This window comes from Pogoniulus pusillus, chromosome 9 (assembly GCF_015220805.1).
Source record: "Pogoniulus pusillus isolate bPogPus1 chromosome 9, bPogPus1.pri, whole genome shotgun sequence".
Taxonomy (NCBI): domain Eukaryota; kingdom Metazoa; phylum Chordata; class Aves; order Piciformes; family Lybiidae; genus Pogoniulus; species Pogoniulus pusillus.
The window spans coordinates 27137119-27159782 of record NC_087272.1 but is presented as its reverse complement, the minus strand read 5'-3'; the positions used below and the strand labels follow the sequence as shown (position 1 = coordinate 27159782).

The 22664-nt window shown below is 39.0% G+C and overlaps 1 protein-coding gene across 1 annotated transcript; it reads right to left on the bottom strand.

Annotated features, from left to right (window-relative positions):
* Nucleotides 1–5301: 5301 nt before the first annotated feature.
* LOC135178003 (coagulation factor XI-like) lies at nt 5302–21525 on the bottom strand. The gene is made up of 15 exons (XM_064148428.1): nt 21518–21525; nt 21365–21423; nt 18073–18235; nt 17335–17441; nt 15648–15807; nt 14588–14697; nt 12454–12613; nt 11727–11836; nt 11487–11646; nt 11264–11379; nt 10633–10807; nt 9007–9182; nt 8601–8696; nt 7010–7149; nt 5302–5679 (listed from the first exon to the last, which is right to left on the bottom strand). Exons 1-15 carry the CDS (start codon nt 21523–21525, stop codon nt 5524–5526), a joined length of 1896 nt encoding a protein of 631 aa, XP_064004498.1. The 3' UTR covers nt 5302–5523.
* Nucleotides 21526–22664: the final 1139 nt, after the last annotated feature.

Here is a 22664-nt window from a genome sequence, read left to right as displayed (position 1 = left end):
GCTGTCAGGAGAATGGAGGGTATAGAGGAGATGTTGGGTGTGCAGCAAACGTCAGCTTTCTCAGTCCTTCACTGTGAGGAGTGGAGTGTGATGTTCATGGTGGGGATCCCAAAGATCTGCTTGAAGTTACTGTTTTATGCTTTTTATCACAGTCTGCTTCTTTCTCAGTATGCTTCCCAGCTGATGTTTGAATGATGTCCCTTCAGCCCTGTTATCCCCCGGGCCTGTTATTTGTTGCACACTGGCTCCCTGGGGCTCTTTGGCCTTTACCACATATGGTTTCCCATCACTCAGGCTAAAACAGGTCAGGCAGCAGTCATTGATCACTGCACAACTGTTAAACCAAGTTACAAATAGCTTAGGCCCAGGCACAGACAGGTGCTGAGTCCCTGCATTGCCAGGAAAGCAAAACCTTCTGCTTTCTGGTTTTGGGCAAAAATCACATTTACTGAGCTGGCACAACTAACTCATGTCTTTATATCAGTCACATTTAGGTCTATTTTATCTTCTCATTTTTCTTGATTCCTTTGACTTTATTATGATTTTAAATGGACTTGACCTTTCTAAGCACACAAAACTGCAGAGAAGGAAAATAAGTCTCGAATAAAGAATTCAAGGGTTTTGAGGAGAATGAGAAGACTGAACCAACTTACAAATGGGTAAGAAAAACAAACACATGTTTTGCCAATTATATTTCAAGTTCAAAATGCCACAGGTATTACAGGAAAAAAAACACCTCACATTGTTTTTTTTATTATTGTTGTTCACAGGCAGCAGCTAGAAATAAGATTGTGCAGTCTGTCTTCCCACAAGGCATGGCCAGTTAAACCCCAACGTAGCCTATCTGTAAATACTTCCAGTGATGGAAGTTCCACAATATCCTTGGCTGCCCCTTACCCACTGCTTCATTCTCTCTACCTAGGCAGTTTTTTGTTAGCATTCTTCTTGCTGTACCTTAAGGCCACTGGTTCTTCTTCAGTGCACAAAAAAATACATCTTAGTTTTGTTTACTTCATTAATTCACTGATACACACAAAGAACCTGTCTGTCCTCCTGCCTGACAGGCATAAGCTTTACTAAGATCAATTGTCACTTCAACATGATAGAGTTGTATTAGAACAGCAAGACATTTTTTACCCTTTTGCTTCTCAAGAACCTGTTGCACCTGGGAGATTATTCTGCATGGCCTCCCTTGATTGTGTCTGTAGCAAACGTTGGACTCGAACAATTCAGATTTCCCCATCTACCCAATCCGAGGCAATTTATCCATTCCAGACAGTGTCAGGACATTTTTCCAGACAAGAAAATTCTTAACAATGAGATGCATTTTTTGTGGTAAGAACCAGTCATGTATTATTAAAGTGCAGCCTGAATTTGCTCTAAGATTATAATTGCAGCAGTGAATGTGGGCCAGGCTTAGACACAGTTTGCAAGCTGACATTTCCTCCAGCTCCCTGATTCAGGGCCAGCCAAACACACTGCGCCCAAGCTGGCCTCCAGCCAAACCCCCACTGTGAGTTGATGTGCCTGGGGCCTTGGCACTGACTTTCAGTGGGTTCGATGCATATGTATTAAAATGTGAAATACCATAGGGTTCCATAGGCAGGGAGCTGTGGGCAAAATTCACTCGCTTGACTTGACGCTGTCAGCCTTCACGTGCTGCTCTCTCGTAACGTCCCTGTGCTGTGCAGAAAAGTGCAGCTCAACATATCCACTGCCTTTGAACTCCCGGAGTTTTACCAATGAAAACGCTAATTTAATTGTTTACTATTATTCACCAGCTGTAGGACTGAAAACATAGTTTTGAGGTTTACCAGCCCTCCTCCCCAAAGCTATGCAGGTTCCTTTTCTCACCACAGCTATTAAGCAACAGACAACTTGGAGCAAAAGCGCCACCTAGTGACAAAGCCTGCGGAAGTCATTTTACACGACATGAAAACACCAAGAGCTGCAGAAAGCCTCCTGTCAAGAAGCAGAACACCTTTACTGGAAAGAAATACAGAATCTCTTTACTCCATTTGATTATAGTAGTTATAGCTATTTCAGTGCTCCCTCCAGCCCGTTCTGCCCTTCTTAAAGCTCTAGACTCTTTGAAGTCATAGAATCACTGAATCAGTCGGGGTTGGAAGGGACCACAAAGTCCAAAGTTTTTATATGGGCTCATCCATATAGCATCTTTATTAACTGCTGTAGTTCTTCTAACAACAGTTCAGAAAATCAGCTGCATTCGGTGATCACCCACAAGTCATTTGCCAAAACAGCCAAATCTCAGGAAGCCCAGAAGAGAAAAGCAGCTCTAAAGCTGCTTGTCTTTCCCCTTCCACACAATCCTCCTGTCCACCATAGCATATCACACTTCCTCCCTTCTCCCCTAGTCATGTTTATTCTTTTGTTGAGTACGTCTTGTCTCATTCAAAGCTGAATAAAAATATCACCAGAGACATTTGTCATCAATCAAAATAAATAAAGGACTGCTGGTTATGCTCTGTACCAGCACAAACAAGGTAGGTTTGAAATATAAAGCCAGGCTTTTCTTTAATAAGATTGAGATAGGTTTTGAACTTGTTGGATTTTAAAAATTACTTTTGCCCATGGAGGCAGAGGGAAGGGAGAATAAATAAAGGTCATAAACTGTCACTCATTTAGTGCAAGCCAAAAAGCCTAAGCAACAAAATGCTGATTAACACCAGTATGTTTCCATCTAAAGGTCTCAGGGAATTACATATTACACTGCTGTATGAATCCACAGAAAGGTCAGACATTCTTTCATGTAGTTCTTCTTTAAGTCATAAGGACTTTGTAAAGGTACCATGATTCTCCACATATGTCTATTCCCATTATTCACTTTTAGCTATCAACAATTTCTTAATAGATTAACAGACAGCTGATAAAAAACTTCATTGAAGAATATCTGCTTTAGGTGAAAATATATTAGAATAAGATATTTTATCTGGTCAACAACTCCTTGTTGTCACTGAGATCCCTTCTCCTTTCCACAGAAACAGCTGATTTTCCTTTGGTATATTGCTGTCACCATATACACCTCTTAGAAACAAAACATGGAGCTCCAGAGGTCTACAGGGCACTACTAAACTGTGCCATTCCTCTTCATTACTGCCATAGCTATCAACCTAAGCATCTTCTGGCAGAAAAAAAACAACAAACCAAACACACATAAAAAGTAAAGCAGACACATTTTGCATGCATTTGAAAAAGAAGTTGATGGTGGCATTATGAGGAGAAAGCACTAAAGCTTGTTAGTTTGACATTGCATATGCTCTTTAGCAAATACACAGCTTGAGTATCAGCAGATGGGTATTTTTGGATGGTCTCCTGATGATACTTCTTTAGAGAGTTTCAGTCTCTCTTTTCATATTGAAGTAATTCCTTTGTTCTTCAGAAGCTCTTTTCCAGCTGTCTTCATTCCTTCCCCATGAGGACAGAACCACATCTGAATCCAGAAATCTTTTTCTCTCTTTTTTTCTGTTTTCTATTTTTTACTACTCTTTCTCAGTGCCTTATTTAAGTCTTTTTGACAGCGTGTCTGAGGTTTTCTTGTATTTTAAACCAGTTGTGGATTAAGTGGAGCATGAAAAGGACATCAGCCCCTTTGTCTCTCATTCTGCCTCTGCAGTGTAGGCAAAAAAGTCCCAGCACAATGATATGCCTTCCGCCCCCCGCCTTGACCCACGCCACATGCCAGGCTTTGTCTGATGGCTCCCTAAACGTTCAGAACCAGCAGAGGACTTCCCAAAGAGGAAAACATTCAGCATTGTGCACCACCTCTGATGAAATCTCCTGTCCCCGAAAGCCCAATATGGGACTTAGGGTAGGCAGTACCCTTTCCCAAGGACTGTTTTCATCCCCACTTTGATTTTCACTCTTTACAAATGGAGAAGACCAAACCCCAAGCCTTTGAATACTGCTTCAGAATTTCGGGTATGTTGACCTCTAACACAATTTAGCACTATGCACTTTGAGAAGCACTTTGATCACAAGGTCTCTTCAAAAGCACAGATACAACTGTTTGTAGCTTGTACGTGTGGAATTACAATCTCACTCAGTGTTATTTGTAAATAGAGCAATGAAAGTAGTTTTCAGCAGCTTGACCTGTTTAATTTCTCATCTTCACAACCTCATTTACTTTTAAGCTTCTCCTGCTGTTTACCTCCACAGCATACCCAGTATGGGTGTATGACAATTATGAGCAGCACTCTAAGACATATTTTCAGCAATTAAAGTAATGTAGGGGATTAGGAAATGAGCTCATGAAGTTCAGCAAAGACAAATGTTGAGTCCTGTGCCTTTCTTTCTGATTCAGTGTAAAACGTTGCCTCTTACTGTGGGAAAATGATAACCTTTTCACTGTCGTTGCTGATACTAATGTTAAGGTTTGGCCATAGAGAATAAACAGGAGGGAAAGGAAAGCAGAGAGTAGTTTCTTTAATCAAGAAGAGCTAGGGATCTGGTAAATAAAAATATATTGTGCAATGACCAATGACATATGATGCCTCTAAAGGACTTTATTCTTTTACCAAGTGCCTGGATATGCTGCCTCAAGGAATATATACCCACATGATAGTTCTTATCACAAAACTTACCACAGATATTAAAATAACTTAAGTGAAAGACAATGTTGTTACCATACTTACAGAATTGTTACTGAAGAGCTTTTCAAGGCCTCTGGTTTTATTTTCTCTGTTAGGATGGCCAGGCTTTGGGCTAATTCCCTAAGGAAACAGGGTTTCTTCAATGGTATAGGTTTCTCTGTGTCACAACTTCCCATTTACGAGGCCCTTGATAAATTTGGAACTGGTCTGCTCATTGCAACTAAGCTTGATAAAGAGAGGGAAGTCTCCACTGCTGTGTCCAAACCTCAGAATTCTGAAGCAGTTCCCAGGTCCATACATGCAGGGTTGGTCTCTTCTCCCAGGCAACCAGCAATAGAACAAGGGGACAAACTCAAGTTGTGCCAGGGGAGGTATAAGCTGGATGTTAGAGGAAAGTTCTTCAGAGATGGAGTGATTTGTCATTGGAATGGGCTGCCCAGAGAGGTAGTGGAGTCACTGTTCCTGGAGGTGTTCAAGCAAAGACTCAATGAGGCACTTAGTGCCATGGTCTCGTTGATTGGACAGGGCTGGGTGCTAAGTTGGACTGGATGATCTTGAAGGTCTCTTCCAACCTGGTTGATTCTATGATTCTATGCCATACAACCTCATTCACTCCAATTTTATGCTAGCAGCAACAGGAGAAATCAGTGGTTCATGCAAATACTTTTCTGCCAAATCAGCAACTACAGAGTTTTGGGGTTTGTTTTTGTTTTTATTTAGTAATATCAATGTTATACAGCAATTCATTCCTGCTTTTCCACTTTTTAAATCAAGTCTTTTGCTTTCCAGGCTAAGATGAAATGCCATATAAAAAACAAACAAACAAACAAACCAAACCTTAATACACTTCATCACATTACTTCTAGAGTTATTATTCCATGACATCATTTAGAGCCAGTGTTTAACTCCTGTGCTATGTAGTTTTTTCTAGAATCCAGTCTGAATACTCAGCAACTTTCGTGTAGATGCCTGGCTGCCTGGGACGGGCACAACCATTGCCCCAGCTGGTGATGCCCACCAGGTACCACAGCTCCTCATGCTTGCATGACAGCGGCCCACCTGAGTCTCCCTGTGTCACAGGAGAAATGCAGAGCATGAAGGACCAGCTCCTGTCAGTATTTCACTCAAAAAGCCTCAATTAAAAACAGCATCATTCAGCATTAACACCAGCATAACTGCCTGGATTCCAATTACTTTCACTTAAGGCTAATTAACAAGGTTCTGAAGCAGATTTTCTGTTTCTTCAGTAAATTGACTTCTAAATACTTTCCAGTCATTGCAAATAATTTCCCTTTCCTGTTAACATTCAACACCACTGTGATTGTAAAATTCCACAGGATTTTAAAACCAGTGAAGGCTACATGTGCAACGAGAAAAATAGTAAATTGGGTAACCTGTTCTCTTATGACCTTGGGTTTAGTACACAAACCTCATGTCTCTTCATAACTTATTTGACTGATGCTGTCCTCCCCTGGATAAAACACATCTCTCTTTTTGTTTCCTATTCTTAACTGATCTTTCTAAGCATAAGGGTCTGTAGTGTGGCCATTACAAGTTGTTGAGACAACAGCAGTGTGTTATTTTTGTAAGACAGCATTTTCTACTACACTGTATCAGATGAAGAAAGCTTAATTGGAATAAGGGAAAAGTTACTTCCTGGCTCCAAGTACTTTTATTCTTAATTGCTTGATACCAAACATAGTTAATGTTAACTATTACATGCTTGAAGTTAAAATACTGTTTTTCATATGGAATTTAATCTTACTAATCAGATTGGTTTGTTTTGGAATAAATTAACAGAGAATATTTAAATCAATGGAAGTGCATGAGTTTACACTCAAGTAGAGAATTTGTGTCTCTGGACTCAAGCTGCTGAGATATTTTCAATTCTAATAATGAACAGAACAGTCTGCTCAACTTGTCTTTAGCCTTCCACCCACTGTGCATTTCAATAGCACGGCTAGGACCCTCCATTCTGGTTTGCATACAGTGGATACTTTAAAGTATGGTTTCATATACAATATTTCATCTCAAGAAATAAAAACATCATATAAGAGAGATTATTTTACTGCAGAAATACTTTGAGATACTATACCTGCTCTCTTTGGATTTCAGATAGTCTGAAAAGAATACTGGTTATTCTCTAAATGGATGAGGTACCTGTATACATATACCCAGAATTTCTTATCCATGGAATCTCTAATTTCAGTGTCACATAAAACAATGTTTTGCATATATCATGGTTGGCATTTCTTTTGACATGCAAAAGTGACACATTAGTCAACAGCTCTACTTATAGCCATATTTTTCCAATGGCAATTAAAAATCATTACAACATTCAATTATATATTTGAACAAATGGCTGGAATACATCACTACATACTACTTCTTTTCATTACCTTACAAGCATCCCTTCCACCTTGATCATAGCCAGCACAGACCACTTTGTCACCTATTCTGCGCTTCCGATATCTTGCCTGGCACTCCTCTCTTGACATGAGGGGAACTGCGGTCTTCTGAAGAATGTCTTCTACACGGCCTATGTAACAGGGAGCATGAACAGATAAATGTTTGCTTCTAGCAAAATAAAAGTTGAAATTGAACTCGAGAGATCAAAGGTCACTACTTTTGGAGTGTCGTTATATGATCATGACATTGATGTTCTTTTTTCTGTGTGACAGTAAACAATGTGAACTGTCTGGCAACCAAAACATCAAAGTCATCGGTGTTTTTTTATAATCAGCCTTCAGAATCACAATTGCCTGCAGCTATTGAAGTCATAGGAATACAGTCACTTAAAAAAAAAAACCCTACTTGGGTTATATGCAGACTGTAATTCAAAACCTCACAGTTTAGTGGTAAATTAGTTGGGTTTTTTTTCCATCCGGGAACACAAAAACCAATGTGCACTCCACATGTGTACTGGGGTTTATGAGTAGATTATTCTAGAATCTAAGGAAAAATTTTGAGGATGGGGTTTACGAGTAGATTATTCTAGAATCTAAGGAAAAATAGATTATTCTAGAATCTAAGGAAAAATTTTGAGGATGGGGCTTATGAGTACATTATTCTAGAATCTAAGGAAAAATTTTGAGGATGGGGTTTATGAGTACATTATTCTAGAATCTAAGGAAAAATAGATTATTCTAGAATCTAAGGAAAAATTTTGAGGATGGGGTTTATGAGTAGATTATTCTAGAATCTAAGGAAAAATAGATTATTCTAGAATCTAAGGAAAAATTTTGAGGATGGGGCTTATGAGTAGATTATTCTAGAATCTAAGGAAAAATAGATTATTCTAGAATCTAAGGAAAAATTTTGAGGATGGGGTTTATGAGTAGATTATTCTAGAATCTAAAGAAAAATAGATTATTCTAGAATCTAAGGAAAAATTTTGAGGATGGGGCTTATGAGTAGATTATTCTAGAATCTAAGGAAAAATAGATTATTCTAGAATCTAAGGAAAAAATTTGAGGATGGAGTTTATGAGTAGATTATTCTAGAATCTAAGGAAAAATAGATTATTCTAGAATCTAAGGAAAAATTTTGAGGATGGGGTTTATGAGTAGATTATTCTAGAATCTAAGGAAAAATTTTGAGGATGGGGTTTATGAGTAGATTATTCTAGAATCTAAGGAAAATTTTTGAGGACTGTACAGGATAAAGTAAAAACTTTTTTCTGACCTATATGAAGCTATTGTGTCAAACAATTTATAAAATCTAGTTTTTGTGTTAGAGCATGGAATCGTTTAATGATAGTGTCACACATGTCTCATCTAAGTCTTATGATGTCTTAATAGAACTATGTTTTAATTAAGAATTACATTACAGGTCCAGCCAGATAGCAATAATGGTAGCCAAGAACGTAACAGACTTTTCTTTTTAAAAGAAGGGGATTTTTAAATTGTTGTCTTTTAAAAAAAGGGGGGAGGAAGTTACCACATGAAATCTGCAAATTCAATAACTCGCTGTTTAAATATTTATCTGTACCTTTTTCTTTCCTGTAACCCCATCCAGTTACCCAACAATCGGTATAAAGTATGTTAGCATCTTCTTTTGGTGGCAGGCAAATAGGTAGTTGAAGATCTAAAATATGATTGTAAATATTATTTTGACCAGCAGAGACAAATAACTGCAACATTAAAGTTTTATGGACACCTACACAACCCTTCATGATAGCCTCCATGTTATGCTTTGTCCCTTATGCTATAGATCATTCTAGTCACACAGACAAAAGCTACCAATTTTCTTTTCAAAGCAAACAGATGAGATTCTTTTCAAACTTCAGTAACTGCATATTAAAGGAAGCCAACCCAGGTGTCATGCACTGCATAGCAATGCCAGCCCTGTGTCATCCCACACATTTTCAGAACTCCCCTGAAAATACACTACATACCAGTAAAATTCATAGGCTTTTCAAGTTTCATTAAAGCAATGTCATATCCATTCTGTGCATATTTATACTGAGGGTGAACAATAATCTCTTCCACTTTGAAGAAGGGTGTATCCTCATTTACTTCTGATTGTTTTAAAATACCAGCATAAACACGCCAAATGTTGGGATCCTCAGGCCTGAGGGGAAAAGACAAACAGTCAGCCTGTGGCAAAAGATGCACACAGTTTTGAGACTGTGTGCAGGTGCCAGCATCTTTCATTACTCCTGAGTGTACAGTGAACAGCACTCAGGTAATTCTTCCTGGTTTTTTATTTGCAAACCCTTAAAACTAAATAAAGTTAATTTTGTCCATTCCCTCCGCTACTTTCTTTTCCTCTCCCTATTTGTATTTTCATCCCTGCATCAGTTCTCTCTCTCATGTTCAGATTCTCATTGTCCTGTTCCTTCTTCATCCTTTCCCTTCTGTCTTCTATTTTCATCTCTTCTGCTATCTATCTACCTACCTATCTACCTACCTCTTTTCAAGTGCCAAATTCAAGCCCTGAAGTACTAAATGAGATTCTTTCCATTTATTCCAACACAAGAGCTTTTATTTTAATGCAAGCATGGTTGGGAATGTAAAGTCTTCTTCCTTTGCTTTTTATGATAGTGGTAACTTACACATTGCATAACAGGTGGAGAGTGATAGCTTACATGTAGGGTTGTTTTTTTTAAGAGTTTAAATACTGGAGGCAGAATATTTGCAACAGTGTTCCATGTGAAAACATGAGCAAAAATGTTTGATTTTGGACTGTGACTGAGTCAACATCTTATTTTTGAAGCATTTGACCTTTTACTTGTCTATTTCCTTACGTTGCACTGCATTATAGTCTTACACGCTTCATTCTGTAAATGAGAGGATAACATGTTTCACAGTTGATGACAAGTAGCAACATACTGACTGATTGAAATTTTGTTCTTACAGTTGAAATCTGCATTAAAACAAGGCATTAACTGACTCAGTGATAGAATTTGGGGAAAAAATACCCCAACTGTTACAGGAAAACACGCAGCTGTGATCTGAATGTTTCATGGAATGTGGAGATAGGCAGCTAGATGCCAGAAGCAGACTAATTGGACTCCCCGCTCTGATTTACTTTGTGTCCTGGACAAATAATTTAGCTTGCTGAGTACTCTGCTGCTGAAGCTCTTGGATTGCTGTCATTTCTTTTGTGCCACAGAAAAATCTCCAGGTATGTAGTTTGAAGCTCATGAAAAGGAATAAACTAGCAACAGATCTTCCTTGATAGGTGATATGTCATTATAGTAAGAAAACGTTTATATCACACAAGAATGTCTACACTTACGTAGGTATCTGGTGTCTGCTTTAGAATTTAACTTTCTAGATGTGTTAAAATAATGTAGCAATGGTAGAACAATATTATGTTATAAAGGAAGAAAGTATGGAGCTTCAACTAGATTAGTGATATGACTGGTCTATCTTAGGAATTCACCTTTTACACAGGAACCATTTATTTTATTCCAATCCTCATTTTTGCTTTTCAACTTATAGATTGGTAGATTTCAACTTATCTCACGCTGGATCAAATATTTTGTTTTGCTTGTACATTTACATTTAGGTATCACCTGATGACACAGTGAGCAGCTGTAAGAATCCACTGGTTGCTGATGATGGAGCCCCCACAGACATGTCTCTTACGAGACAACTTCACATGCAAGCTGACTTGCCATGGCCATTCACCAGGGGAAGAGTCTGTCCCTCCAACGATCCTGATAGTACTTGCAGAATGCTCCATGCACGCTAAAGAAGTTGTTTAAAGTTGTGATTAAAGGTAATTTGTGCTCATCAATGAAAAATTAAGATGGAGCTACTGCTGATCCCTGAATAGGGACCAAAGCTGTTGCAAAGCTCATGCATTCTGATCTCTTTATGATTTATAATCATAAAGTCTATTATAGACAAGTTCACAGTGCTGTTTCCAGCATGCAGAACAGGTCAACTTCAGAGCATTCTTTAACTTCAGAAGGCATTCCACTGGGACAACAACAATTCAATGCAATCAATTAAAAATAAATAATTAAGTTTGTAAACCAAACAAAAACAAAATTAAAGAAACACACTAGCAAAACAACAACGAACCCAGACAAAAAAACCCACAACACACCCAAGGGAAAACAAACCAAAACACAACACAAGAACATAAAACCAGGAAGTTTTGCTTCTATACTGAAATCAATTAAGCAGTGTCTCACTTACCAGTACTGGCCTTTTTTTTACATAATCTTAGTGAGTATCCAGAAATCCTTCCTGGCCCATGTACTATTTTCACAGGAGATCCATTTGAGGACATTCTAAGGTGGCACTCACACTTTCTGCCAATCAATCAATGCAAAGATTCAGTTTGTAATTTCGCATGCAGAACACACACATTACCCCTCTGCCAAGCCTGTGGAATGAGTATTTAAGAAATATACCTCACCTCTCCTCGTTGCATGAATCTTGGAGGGGAAAGTAGGTAAAAAATTGGCAGCGGATGCTGTCTGTGCAAACCTGCTGACATTCTCTGTGTCCTTTCGTGTAAGCCACACTGAGTTCATCTCCCAGAAAGTTCATGTGCGTGTAAGTGCGAGAGTTGCAGGCTGTAAGAAGGAGTGCATTCCAAGCATCAGAAAGTCTGTGCATTTCAAAATCAGTATTTTTATTGTAATCTGTTGTTTACCAGCAATGGATCTTCTGCAATTAAGGAGACCAAAGCCTGACACAGCATTTTCTCGTGACGTAAGTGCCTCTGGTATTCCACTTGTTGATGTCTTCAGAAGGCAAAGATTCCTAAAATTCATTTTTTTTAACAATAGTTTAAATCTGTTCTCACATCCTAAAATTGATTATTTCTGTACTGCCTCGTTCTCAAATATATTTTTTTTCCTCCTAAGTCTCTATCTGTAAAAGTACTTCATATAAAGTTTTGCCAATTATCACTATTAGGTAAGAAAGAAGGAAGCCTGTTAACTTTATCAAAAGACTTCTCAAGTAAATAATTTAGTACTGCTAGCAAACTAGGTGACTTTTTGGGCAATTTCATAAAATTCACCTTTAAAATATTAAAGCAGTTTGGAGCTCCATTGGTTTGGGGTTTTTGTGTGTGGTTTGTTTCATTTGTTCTTTCAGTTTTGGGTTTGGGGGGTTTTGGAGGTTTGTTTGGAGGTTGGTTTGTTTGTTTAATTTGGATTCTTTTGATAGCTAGTAACTCTTTCTAACTAAACATCAGCTAAGCAGTTCCAACAACAAAACACCAAAATGATAGCACTGGAGAACAGATTAAATGTCCACAGGAAATGATGAACTGTGCTTTCCTGAAAATAATCTTTTAGACTTATGGAAAAGTAAACAGTGCTTTAAAAAAAAACAAATCTAATTAGAGAATCAAAGTTAGTTATCATACTCACCTTTGGGATTCTATCTGCCATTTGCTGGTAAAGAATGTAAAGAACAAGCACTTTGGAAAATATGTACAAATAGTTTGGCAGACAGAGATATCGGGAGTAAAAAAATTTGTAATATTCATTCCTGAAAATTCCTGATCTTCAAAAAGGTCCATTTGACAATCTGTATCAAAACAATGAAATTGTGGACAGGTGCTTTATTTGCGTGCTTCACCCCTCACGGATCCTTATTAATGCTCATAGGAGGTAGAAAGCGGCAACCAGCCCCCATCCTGCTGTTGAGAGTAGAATAAACTTGTTCTGTCGTGCGATTCCGTGGCAGCAGTGGATACTGAACCTGGCTTTCCTACACGTTTGGCATCTTAGAATCACAGAATCAACCAGGTTGGAAGGGACCTCCAAGATCATCCACTCCAACCTAGCACCCAGCCCTATCCAGTCAACTAGACCATGGCACTAAATGCCTCATCCAGTCTTTTCTTGAACACCTCCAGGGACAGTGACTCCCTGGACAGCCCATTCCAATGGCAAATCATTGTATACATACATATCAGAATCGTAAAAGATTTTTGTTGCATCATCAGAATAGTAAAATTTAGAGATCATTAATTTCTACCTTTATTTAAATTTCATAGAATCATAGAATCAACCATGTTGGAAGAGACCTGCAAGATCATCCAGTCCAACCTATCACCCAGCCATAAACTGGAAAGATATCACCACATTTTAAACAAAAACTATTTCTCAGTGACACTTTTGAGTGTGTAAACTCATGGAGAAGACTACTGAGCTGAAACAGGATGCATATAGAAAAGCAGAGAAATGAGACATTAGAATACAAGTGCGTTAATCCAATAGGGAAGGCTTTAAATTAGGAATGGTGGAGATCAGTGTACATATCTACAGCGAGGAGTCAATCATGCTCAACTAGGAAGAGTCTAGAATAATTAAGGTAATAGATATTTCTAAGAGGATCCTAGGAAGACTAGAAATAAAATAACAGGATGATCCTCTTAACATTAAACATTATTTCAAAGGAAGGCAGGAATAATGTGCGCTCTGCTCTCCGGCATGACCAAAATAAGATAACAAAGACTTAGCAGGATAATTCATGCAATCAGACTATGGATATAGAAGCTACAGGACATGTTGGCATGTTTCTAAAAAGAACAAGTTGCATTCTCCAAAAATACACCTGAAGTCCTAGTTAAAATCCCAGGGCAACAATCAAAAGAAGAAAGTAAGCACCAGAATGGAGGATGCTTGAAACTATCAAGATGTGAAGACAATAAAAATAGTGAAATGATCTGAAAAAACAGGGCTTAGTAACATCAGAGAACTTCATCTGTTGAGAAAATATAAAAAGCCAAGTCACAGAACCACAGAATGGTCTGGAATGCAATAGACATTTAAAGGTCATCTAGTCCAACTCCTTTGCAGTGAGCAAGGACATCTAAATCGTCTTACTCAAAGCCCCATCCAATGTGACCTTGAATGTTTCCAGGGGTGGAGTATCCCCAGCTTCTCTAGGTAGCCTGTCCCAACTTTAGAACTAGAGCTTAAGGGGTGCCAGAATATGGAGAAAATAAAGAAATGAATATTCCCTCCATTCTCTCTCAAACACATAGTGAAGGAATAGCTAAATTGTATTCTTCTCTTTACAAAATCTTTTCTTCCATTATTCTTCACACTTCATTTTTCTTTGAGAGTCTTTCAATAGTTTGCAAAGATCATTCTTACAGTAGGTACAGCAGAGTCTGAAGAAAACATACTGATACAGAAAAATGATGCTGAGTCTCTACAAAATGTGATTTCTGTAGGGAAACTAGATAATCTGTGAGCTAACATAAGACTGTATGGGAGGGAGGGAGGGAAGGGAGGGTGGAAGGGAAGGATGGGAGGGAGGGAAGGGAGGAAGGAAGGGAGGGAGGCAAGTTGTTTTGAAAAATAAATGATAAAATGCAAAAATTTAAATATTTGAACCTCCTGAGAGTGCCTGAGAGTACCATTTATATTTGCAAGGATAAGTTTATGTCAGAATTATTTTACATAATGAAACATTTATACATGTCAGAAAGCTATAGGACTGCGTCATCCATAACCCTTAAAACTAAACTGATTCAGAGATTTTAGTTACCCATTTCAGAAAGCTGGCACGGCTTTAAAGAGAATCCAGATACAACCTCGTCAAGCACCTTGATGCTGGTTGGAGTTCCTACACTGGTGTGTTTCAGGAAGCATTTTTTACTGAGTGACAAAGAATAAAGAAAGCAGTAAGAGAACAGGATATCTTAATGGTCTACAGCATCTTCCCAGCCCTGTAACTCCTACAATCATGCATGTTCTGGCCATGGGCCAGAACACTCTCCAGTCTCCAGAACAATCTTCAAATGAGCAACAGAGCTAGATGAACAACATCTAACTTGCAAAACTCAGCAGAACAAAAGCTCAAAACCAGGCCTGATAAAATGAGATAATTTCTCTGGCTGCTTTGATGACGCTATTTTCAGAGCAACAGGCAGAGAAAGATTTAACAGAGCAATAATATCACACACCTACTAATATAATTTTCATTTCAATATCTTCAATGGATTACATTTTTTTTGCACTGGTATGATAATAGAGTTTGTCTTTCTCACCAATGGACATACCAAAGCTAACTTACTACAGACATTTTCTTATTTGTAAGTTTGAATTAGCAGTGCAAGGACAACAAGTCAAAGAGAAATAATTTCCTTGAGTAAATTCTCACACCTTAGACCGCTCCAAGATTTGCTCTGCTAAAGCACAGTGCTGCCCAAGGAAAGGGATTGTTGGAAGAGACCTCCAAGATCATCCACTCCAACCTAGCACCCAACTAGACCATGGCACTAAGTGCCTCATCCAGTCTTTTCTTGAACACCTCCAGGGACAGTGACTCCACCACCAACCTGGGCAGCCCATTCCAATGGCAAATCACTCTGTCAAGAATTTCCTCCTAACATCCAGCCTATACCTACCCCGGCACAACTTGAGACTGTGTCCCCTTGTTCTGTTGCTGGTTGCCTGGCAGAAGAGACCAACTCCCACCTGGCTACAACCTCCCTTCAGGTAGTTGTAGACAGCAATGAGGTCCCCCCTGAGCCTCCTCTTTTCCAGGCTAAAGAACCCCAGCTCCCTCAGCCTCTCCTCCTAGAGAGGATCGAGCCTGCATTTACCGAAAGCTTGCCTTGTCAAATGTTTCTGAGGCATATGTGAAAAAATGACAATGTTTGTCATTGGTACATCTTGTCTGACACTCTTGATAGCTGTCAGCCATAGTAACATCATAAATTTTCCCTTCCATGTCCAATCCTTTGTGGACATCTGGGCTGCAAGCTGTGAAAAAAAAGAGACCAAGTTCTGAAAACATGCTTCTAGTATTTTCCTCACCCCACACCCCAAAATGCCCCAAAGTTCATGCAACACAACCCCCAATCCAGATCCAGATCCTATGCTCACTTCAGATACCTCATACTTAATATGTACTTCTAGTTACAAAATTGGAGGTGTAGATAAAGCATTGTGCCACAGGACAGAGGCAAACTTCGACAGTGCCTGAGAGATGAGCTCTCACCACTATAACTGAGACTACAGTAACATTAATCAACACAAGAACTCAGGATTAATGCCAAAACATATGCTCCTATTTCCAAATTCAGAGAGCAGTTTAAAAGGCAAATTCTGTCCTCATAAGCAAGACATCTCCCATTTGAGACAGAAGACTGTGTTCACGTTCCACAGAGGGAGAATTTGGACTCTGGGGTATGAGACAGCTTTCTCCTGTGCAGGATGCAGGTTCTTCCTCGGAGTCAGTCAGGGCTTTCCACAGAACATGTCAGCTAAGCATTGGTGGGATTCTTAAACCCATGCAGGTGATTACTCTGATTCTACAGCAATTCAAATGGTATCAACTACTCTACGTAGCATAAAGAATAACAACCCACTTAAATCTATCTTGCTGGGCCAGAGCTACTCAGAAATACAACTGCAACAGAATGTTGGCAGGAAAGGGCTTTTTAATGTCCCAACCGCTGTGAAAAGCAAGTGGCAAACAAAATCAATTTGCACAACTGATTTGTACAATGGAGAACTTGCATCAACTAAGACCCATTTACTCCTGATATACTCAAGTGCTATAGCAACAAAATTAAAGAATTAGCCTAACATCCATAAGACACCAGGCTTCAAAGTCAGGAATTGAAGAAATATATTCTTCCTTATTCTATTTTTGTGCAGTACCATGCTATGCTTAAAGCTGGTCTCTTAATGACATCATTGTGATGGCACAAGTTTAAAACATATTTAAAAGAGGACTTTTAATTGGCTTTAAATCTGCCTGTTGGTAACTTGCTGGTACAGCATGATGACACTAATTCTGTGCATAGCACACACATGCTGAAAGATGGAGCAGCTGACAAATTACTACAGAGAATCACAATGTTAGCAACATCACTTTGTGGCTATGCACTTCTGCTTTGTGTGGCATCTACTCTACAATAGCATAGTCACATGTGACATATGAGCAGCTTGATGGAGCTCAATTATAGCAATTAATTTATCTTTAGAACTAGAGCTACCATTTAAAATGTGCTCCCATCTGCCTCTAGTAAATGAAGCCGTGACTGCAGGAGCATGATTTCCCTATTACCTCATCTGGGGAGCCTCAGTGGTGGATAACTGGGGCCGAAGTGTGAAACCAGCTGGAGATTTTCTAATCTGTGTTTGAAAAACTTCTGGCAAAGAACATACGAATCACTACTTGGCTGTTTGCCTGATTCTATTCCTGTCTGCAAAATGCTAATTATCTAACATCTGCTACATGATACAGGACATAAAATGCATACATATGAATAACTGTCTTACCACTAATTTGGATGTTGCACTGCTTTAAGGAATGTCCAGAGATAGCTCCTTTCATATCTACTTTTGGCAGTATTTCTGTCTCGCTATCTTTTAAGTAGCAGGAAAACCTGTGTTATAAAATACAGCAATTCACAGCTTTTACAGTGTAACACAGACTTTCATAAGCATTTCTCAGGTGAAATGCAGGCTGTCCAATACCCATCAACATTTAAATGTAGACAAGTACAGTTTGGAAAAAAAAAGATTGGGCAGAGCAGCATCTACTTTGCTGGCACTGCTGGCAGTTGAGATTACCTGGAAGACCTCCAAGAGGTCTCATTAAAGCAAGAAGAATAACCCAGGATTTGGTGGACAGAAATAGATGGAAAGGAAGAAACATGTGGAAAGGGAAAACAGCCTTATCCTTTAAGGTTACAGAAGTTCTTAATTGTGAGAAAAATATGCTAAAGAGAGAGGCTGGGTGACACATTATCCCTAACAGTAAATATATATATAGCACAGAGGAGGGAGTGAACAGTCAATTGTGTTTTCTTGAAGGGGTTAGTATGCAAGGGTGAAATATTGATCGTTGCCAAATTTTGTATTTTTAGGTCAAGAAAATACTCTTTCAGATCACCATTTTCAAAGATATATGACATTGTTTTCCATGGCAATCCTGCGTGCCTTTGTCCTGTCAAAATGTTATCAGGTTCCCAAAATTACCACAAGAGACCAGCAAAAGCCACACAAACACTTTACCTTTTTGCAGGATCTTTAGTCCATGCTGCTGGCAAATAGGTGAAGAGCAGACAGGTAGGATGGTAAGTACACACTACTTGGCAGTAATTGGCACTTGGTGTAAAAACTGTAGTGATGTCTCCTCCTTGGAAGTATGTATTTTCATAGATCTGAGTCACACATTCTGATTCACAGTAATGAAATGCATAAATTATTAAGATGGAGCAGGCACAGTTCACCACAAGAGAGTGAAGCCACTGCTCCTCTTCATTATTGACATTGCTTCTAAGACAGTCTTTTGGCAGGAAAAGAAGGTGAAGGGGATGAGAAGCACAGTTTCTCTGAGAGTCTACTCTTTGCTCTCCAGCAGAAATAAAACTCTCTGAGGTGTCCCCCCCCATTCCCTGCCTCATACCCAGTGCTGGAGCAGGACAGCTTAAGATGAAGCAGATAGAGCAGCAGGATAGGCCACAAGGCAGACCTTTATAGCAGAGAAGGAAGGGACCTCCTTATGGCAGATCTCAGGAGTGGCAGAATCCTATCCCGAGAGAGACCAGTACAGAGCACCATTAAAAGGAAAACCAGGAGAAGGCAGTTCAGAGACCAAAATTAATTAGAAAGTTGTGTGTGAAGACAGTTCTGACTTTTGTTTAGAGATGCTCTGAGGCCAGAGTCAGGGATAGTGCCACTGTGCAATGCTTCAGTGGCTCCTATCATCTCATAAATCTTCCACTCTCCCACACGCTAGTTTGAATCACCTTCAACTTGCTTTACAATAAAGAAAATACTCCCGCAGGAGTAATGTATCAGGAACTGTCCAGAATAAAAATGACCACAAATACTATCTCACACCTTCAGGAATTCATCATCAATCCCATATCAAACTTTGTAATGAAACCCACTTGCACTGAAGAACTATGCAATGAAGATACTTAAGCAGTAAACTGCTCCCTTTTCCTCTTTCAAAATGAAGGCATTTGTAATATCTCTGTGTTAAAACACTCAAGAGGACTTGCTCTGCAGAGGAGTCCACTCTCTTCTTGTGTCTTGCCCTCCAAAAGGGTAGCATAAGAGCCAATATACCTTTTTTCTCCCTGTGCCTGCAAAAGTGCTTTTTCTTAGCTAAAAGACAAGAAAACACTGTATTTTGTAGATGTCCTGGGTTAGGGTGGATCCCTCCCCCAGGAGAATAAACTCAACACAACACAGATTTTTTTTTGCAAGTCAGGGAAAGATGAAATTGTATTTCTTATAGTGTAACAGTATAAAGAGAAATAAACTACTAGAGGGAAAAAATATAATAACCTTAAGGAAGATGGGGAAGGGGTCAAGTGTCAGCAAAGCAGCAAAAGCAGCAGTAGCCAAAACAGCAGCTGGGGAAGATAGCAGGCAGGCACAGCTTAAGCATCAGAAGGCAGCAAGAGCAAAGAACAAGCTGTGCTTCTAGCCATAAAGCTCTTGATTCTCCAATTAAATTATATTAACATCCATTGTTGCCATTATATGGCCTATCCCTGGAATGTTCACTTCTCCCCTATGCCTGAGATAGAAAATCAGCTCAAACAGCCACAGGAGAATGGGAGGAAACGCAAAGGAAAACATTTTGTCTACCTGTCTGATCTGTTACCTATAGAGCTATCATAGCATATCAAATAAAAACAAATGAAACTGCCACTGAAATGTACAGATTTAAAATATTACAAGTTGATTTTATGATGTTTATGCAATTACAAACTACACTAAGATAATTCTATACTTCCTGCACAAGGGTAAAGTAGATAAATCCCCTCCCTCTCCACCCCCACAAAGGACCTAAAAAGGAATTATTCAACTATTGTGCAAGATACACTAAGTTTAACTTGTTATTACTACAAAAGTTGTATTTCATAAGTGTCCAAATTATTTACTTTCAAAACCTTTCTCTGAAAATCAGGATTTATTATTCTCTGCAGAGTTTCTTCACCCAGTTTCTTCACCCAGTTTTGTCATTAACAGAATGCATTTTCTATTACTGAAAGCACTTTAGGAGAAGTCAGTGGAAAAAATGTGTTGCAGTTATTTGCCCTATCAGTCATTTTGGATCTTATTTACCTTCTGCTAGTGTAAATTACCACATAAAAAATTTACTTGTGCTGTAAGACTATGTACCATATATAGCCACACCACTTCTAACACTTCATTAAAAATATTTCCCAGCCCTTGGAAATGTCCCAAGATTTTAGTTTTGCAGAGATTTCAATCCATGTAAGACATTTCCTTAAGCTAGCCTATATTTATCACACATTTTGCTAAAAAGCTGAGTTATGTAATTGTCCTCCAAGAAAGCAGTAAATACATTAATGAACATAAACCTGTGCCATGTCTTTGTTATAACAATTTATCAGCAGAGGGAATTTCAGGGCACTGCAATGCAGTTTTTGAAGTTTGACTTTTGCTAACTGAGCAAGGTAAATCATTAACACAGACTGAACACAAACACAGTCTCTGATTTTCCAGCACATCTAGAGAACTCTCAAATGTAATTTACCATAAAGCAGTTAGGATAAAGCAGTTGGTTTTGCAGTTATTCACACTTACTGCAATAGTCTTTCAAGCGTGACAGTAAGAAGGTGTTACACAGATACTTTTTCAATTGGCAATTTTGCACAAAGGCAGTGTGCGACTACGAGTGGAAGTTGGGGGTGGGGGGTTGTTTATTAGCAATTTATTGTTGATTCTGGTGCTCACTGTCTCCCAGGGAGGCTGCTGGAACTGGTGGCCTTCAGTCTGACTCCTACCCCAAGGGCAGCGTCTGGGGAAGGGGTCCTGGCTCCTCCACAACTGGGAAGAGAGCGCCAGCTTATGCCAGTGTTGCCAGACCAAGCCTCCAGCAGACAATACATATTACCATTCCAGATTTTCCTGGGGGAACTGGGCTCACAGATTGAGAGAGCAGCTGAGATCTATGGCATGCCACTCTACCTCCTGCATCCCCACCAGCTGCTAACCTGGCTGTTGGGTGTGTGACCAACACACTGATTTTGTAGTCATGAGGCTCAGCCTAGTAAAGAAAGTTGCCCACAGAAGAGTCCTGTGCATGCTAGGCAAGGTGACAGCATGGGAGAGGGGAAGCGGCAGGACAAAGTCAGTAAAGCCCCATTAGCAAGTTCCACATCAGGGAACAGGATTGTGTAAGTTACCACAAGTTAACTAAGCACAACCCAGCAGAACCAAGGCAATCTCTCAAGACCAGACTCCAGTTACTAGTCATCTCCCCCTCCAGAAGAGTTGCATTACTCTGCGTGCCTATGCTAGAAATCATATATTCACTTACCACTGTAAACAGAAGCAAGTAAGAAAACGAAAAAATAAGTCTGATAAATCCAAATCATCCTGAAAAAAAACACAAAATCATTCTTTAGGATATGTGTAGCAAAGGGTATATCGTTACTTTTAGAAAGAGCTACAATGCATATCACTGATTTACACTTTCATTGTTACATCATTAATGCAAAATTACATGGAGAATTACAAATTACAGCAGAGATACACAGTCACAGCATATGTAAAGGACCATGAAAGAGCAACAAAATTTGTCTTTTACTTAGGGTTATGAGAAACAGTAACACTTAGCACTTAGAGAATTTCTGTTTCACTTTACAGTAGAATATCTCTTCTTGTTTACACCAGGATCAATATTCCATCAGTGTCATTATTAATTCTGACTCTGTTCTGGCAGTTAAGTGGATACTACTATCAATGCTGCAAACAAATGTCTCTCATTCCCTGTTTCTGGTATAAGTCATATAAATCTCACAGCTTTTTGTTTGCTTTCCATATGCTGAACCTCAAGCTGTGAAAGAATCAAATGAATTTATCACACACCACAATCTATAAGTAGATCAGCATACATCACCTTGGTACAACAGCTTTAGTGAGTATCAGTCACGACAAGGATCACATACCTGAACACACAGGAGGTCTGGATGAATGGGAAAAGGTTTATGCTCTCTAAAAAAAAAAAGTCAATAGTTTGTGTTAAATATTACTGTGCCTTCACTTCTAACTTATCTTTAATGTTTACTTTGAATGGGTACTCTTTATGTCAACATTGTTACTGACTTTGGGCCATGTTTTCAGACGGCACTGAAAGTGATGTCCAGGTTTTACACCAGCTGAGCCTCTGCCTCTCCATGATATTTTAAAATCAAAGGCAAACTCCTTGTTGAGACCAGATTCTGCTGCTAGCACAAGAACTTACATAAAGAATAAGTTTCATCTCAAGAGTAAATCCCGAGCTGGGGCCAGAGGGGGTTCCATATAAAGTCAGTAAACTAATGACAACCCAAGTAAGCAACACCATTGTGAAACATCATCTGTGTTTTCCCATTGTTACACCATTTTCTTGAAGGCATTCCCTCGGTAAGTAGACATGTAGAAGATCCTCAGAAAATAGTAAAACCTAGGTTTACCAGAATATAAAGAATTGGGGAGGTTCAAGGAAATCTCTAAGTGACCTAGAAAATATAGGAATTCTTTTCTTTCTGTTCTCACATTTAACAAAGCACAGAAATATCCCAGGTATTAAACCATTAAAGGCACAAGGAAACAGACAAAAGAGAAGAATCCATAAA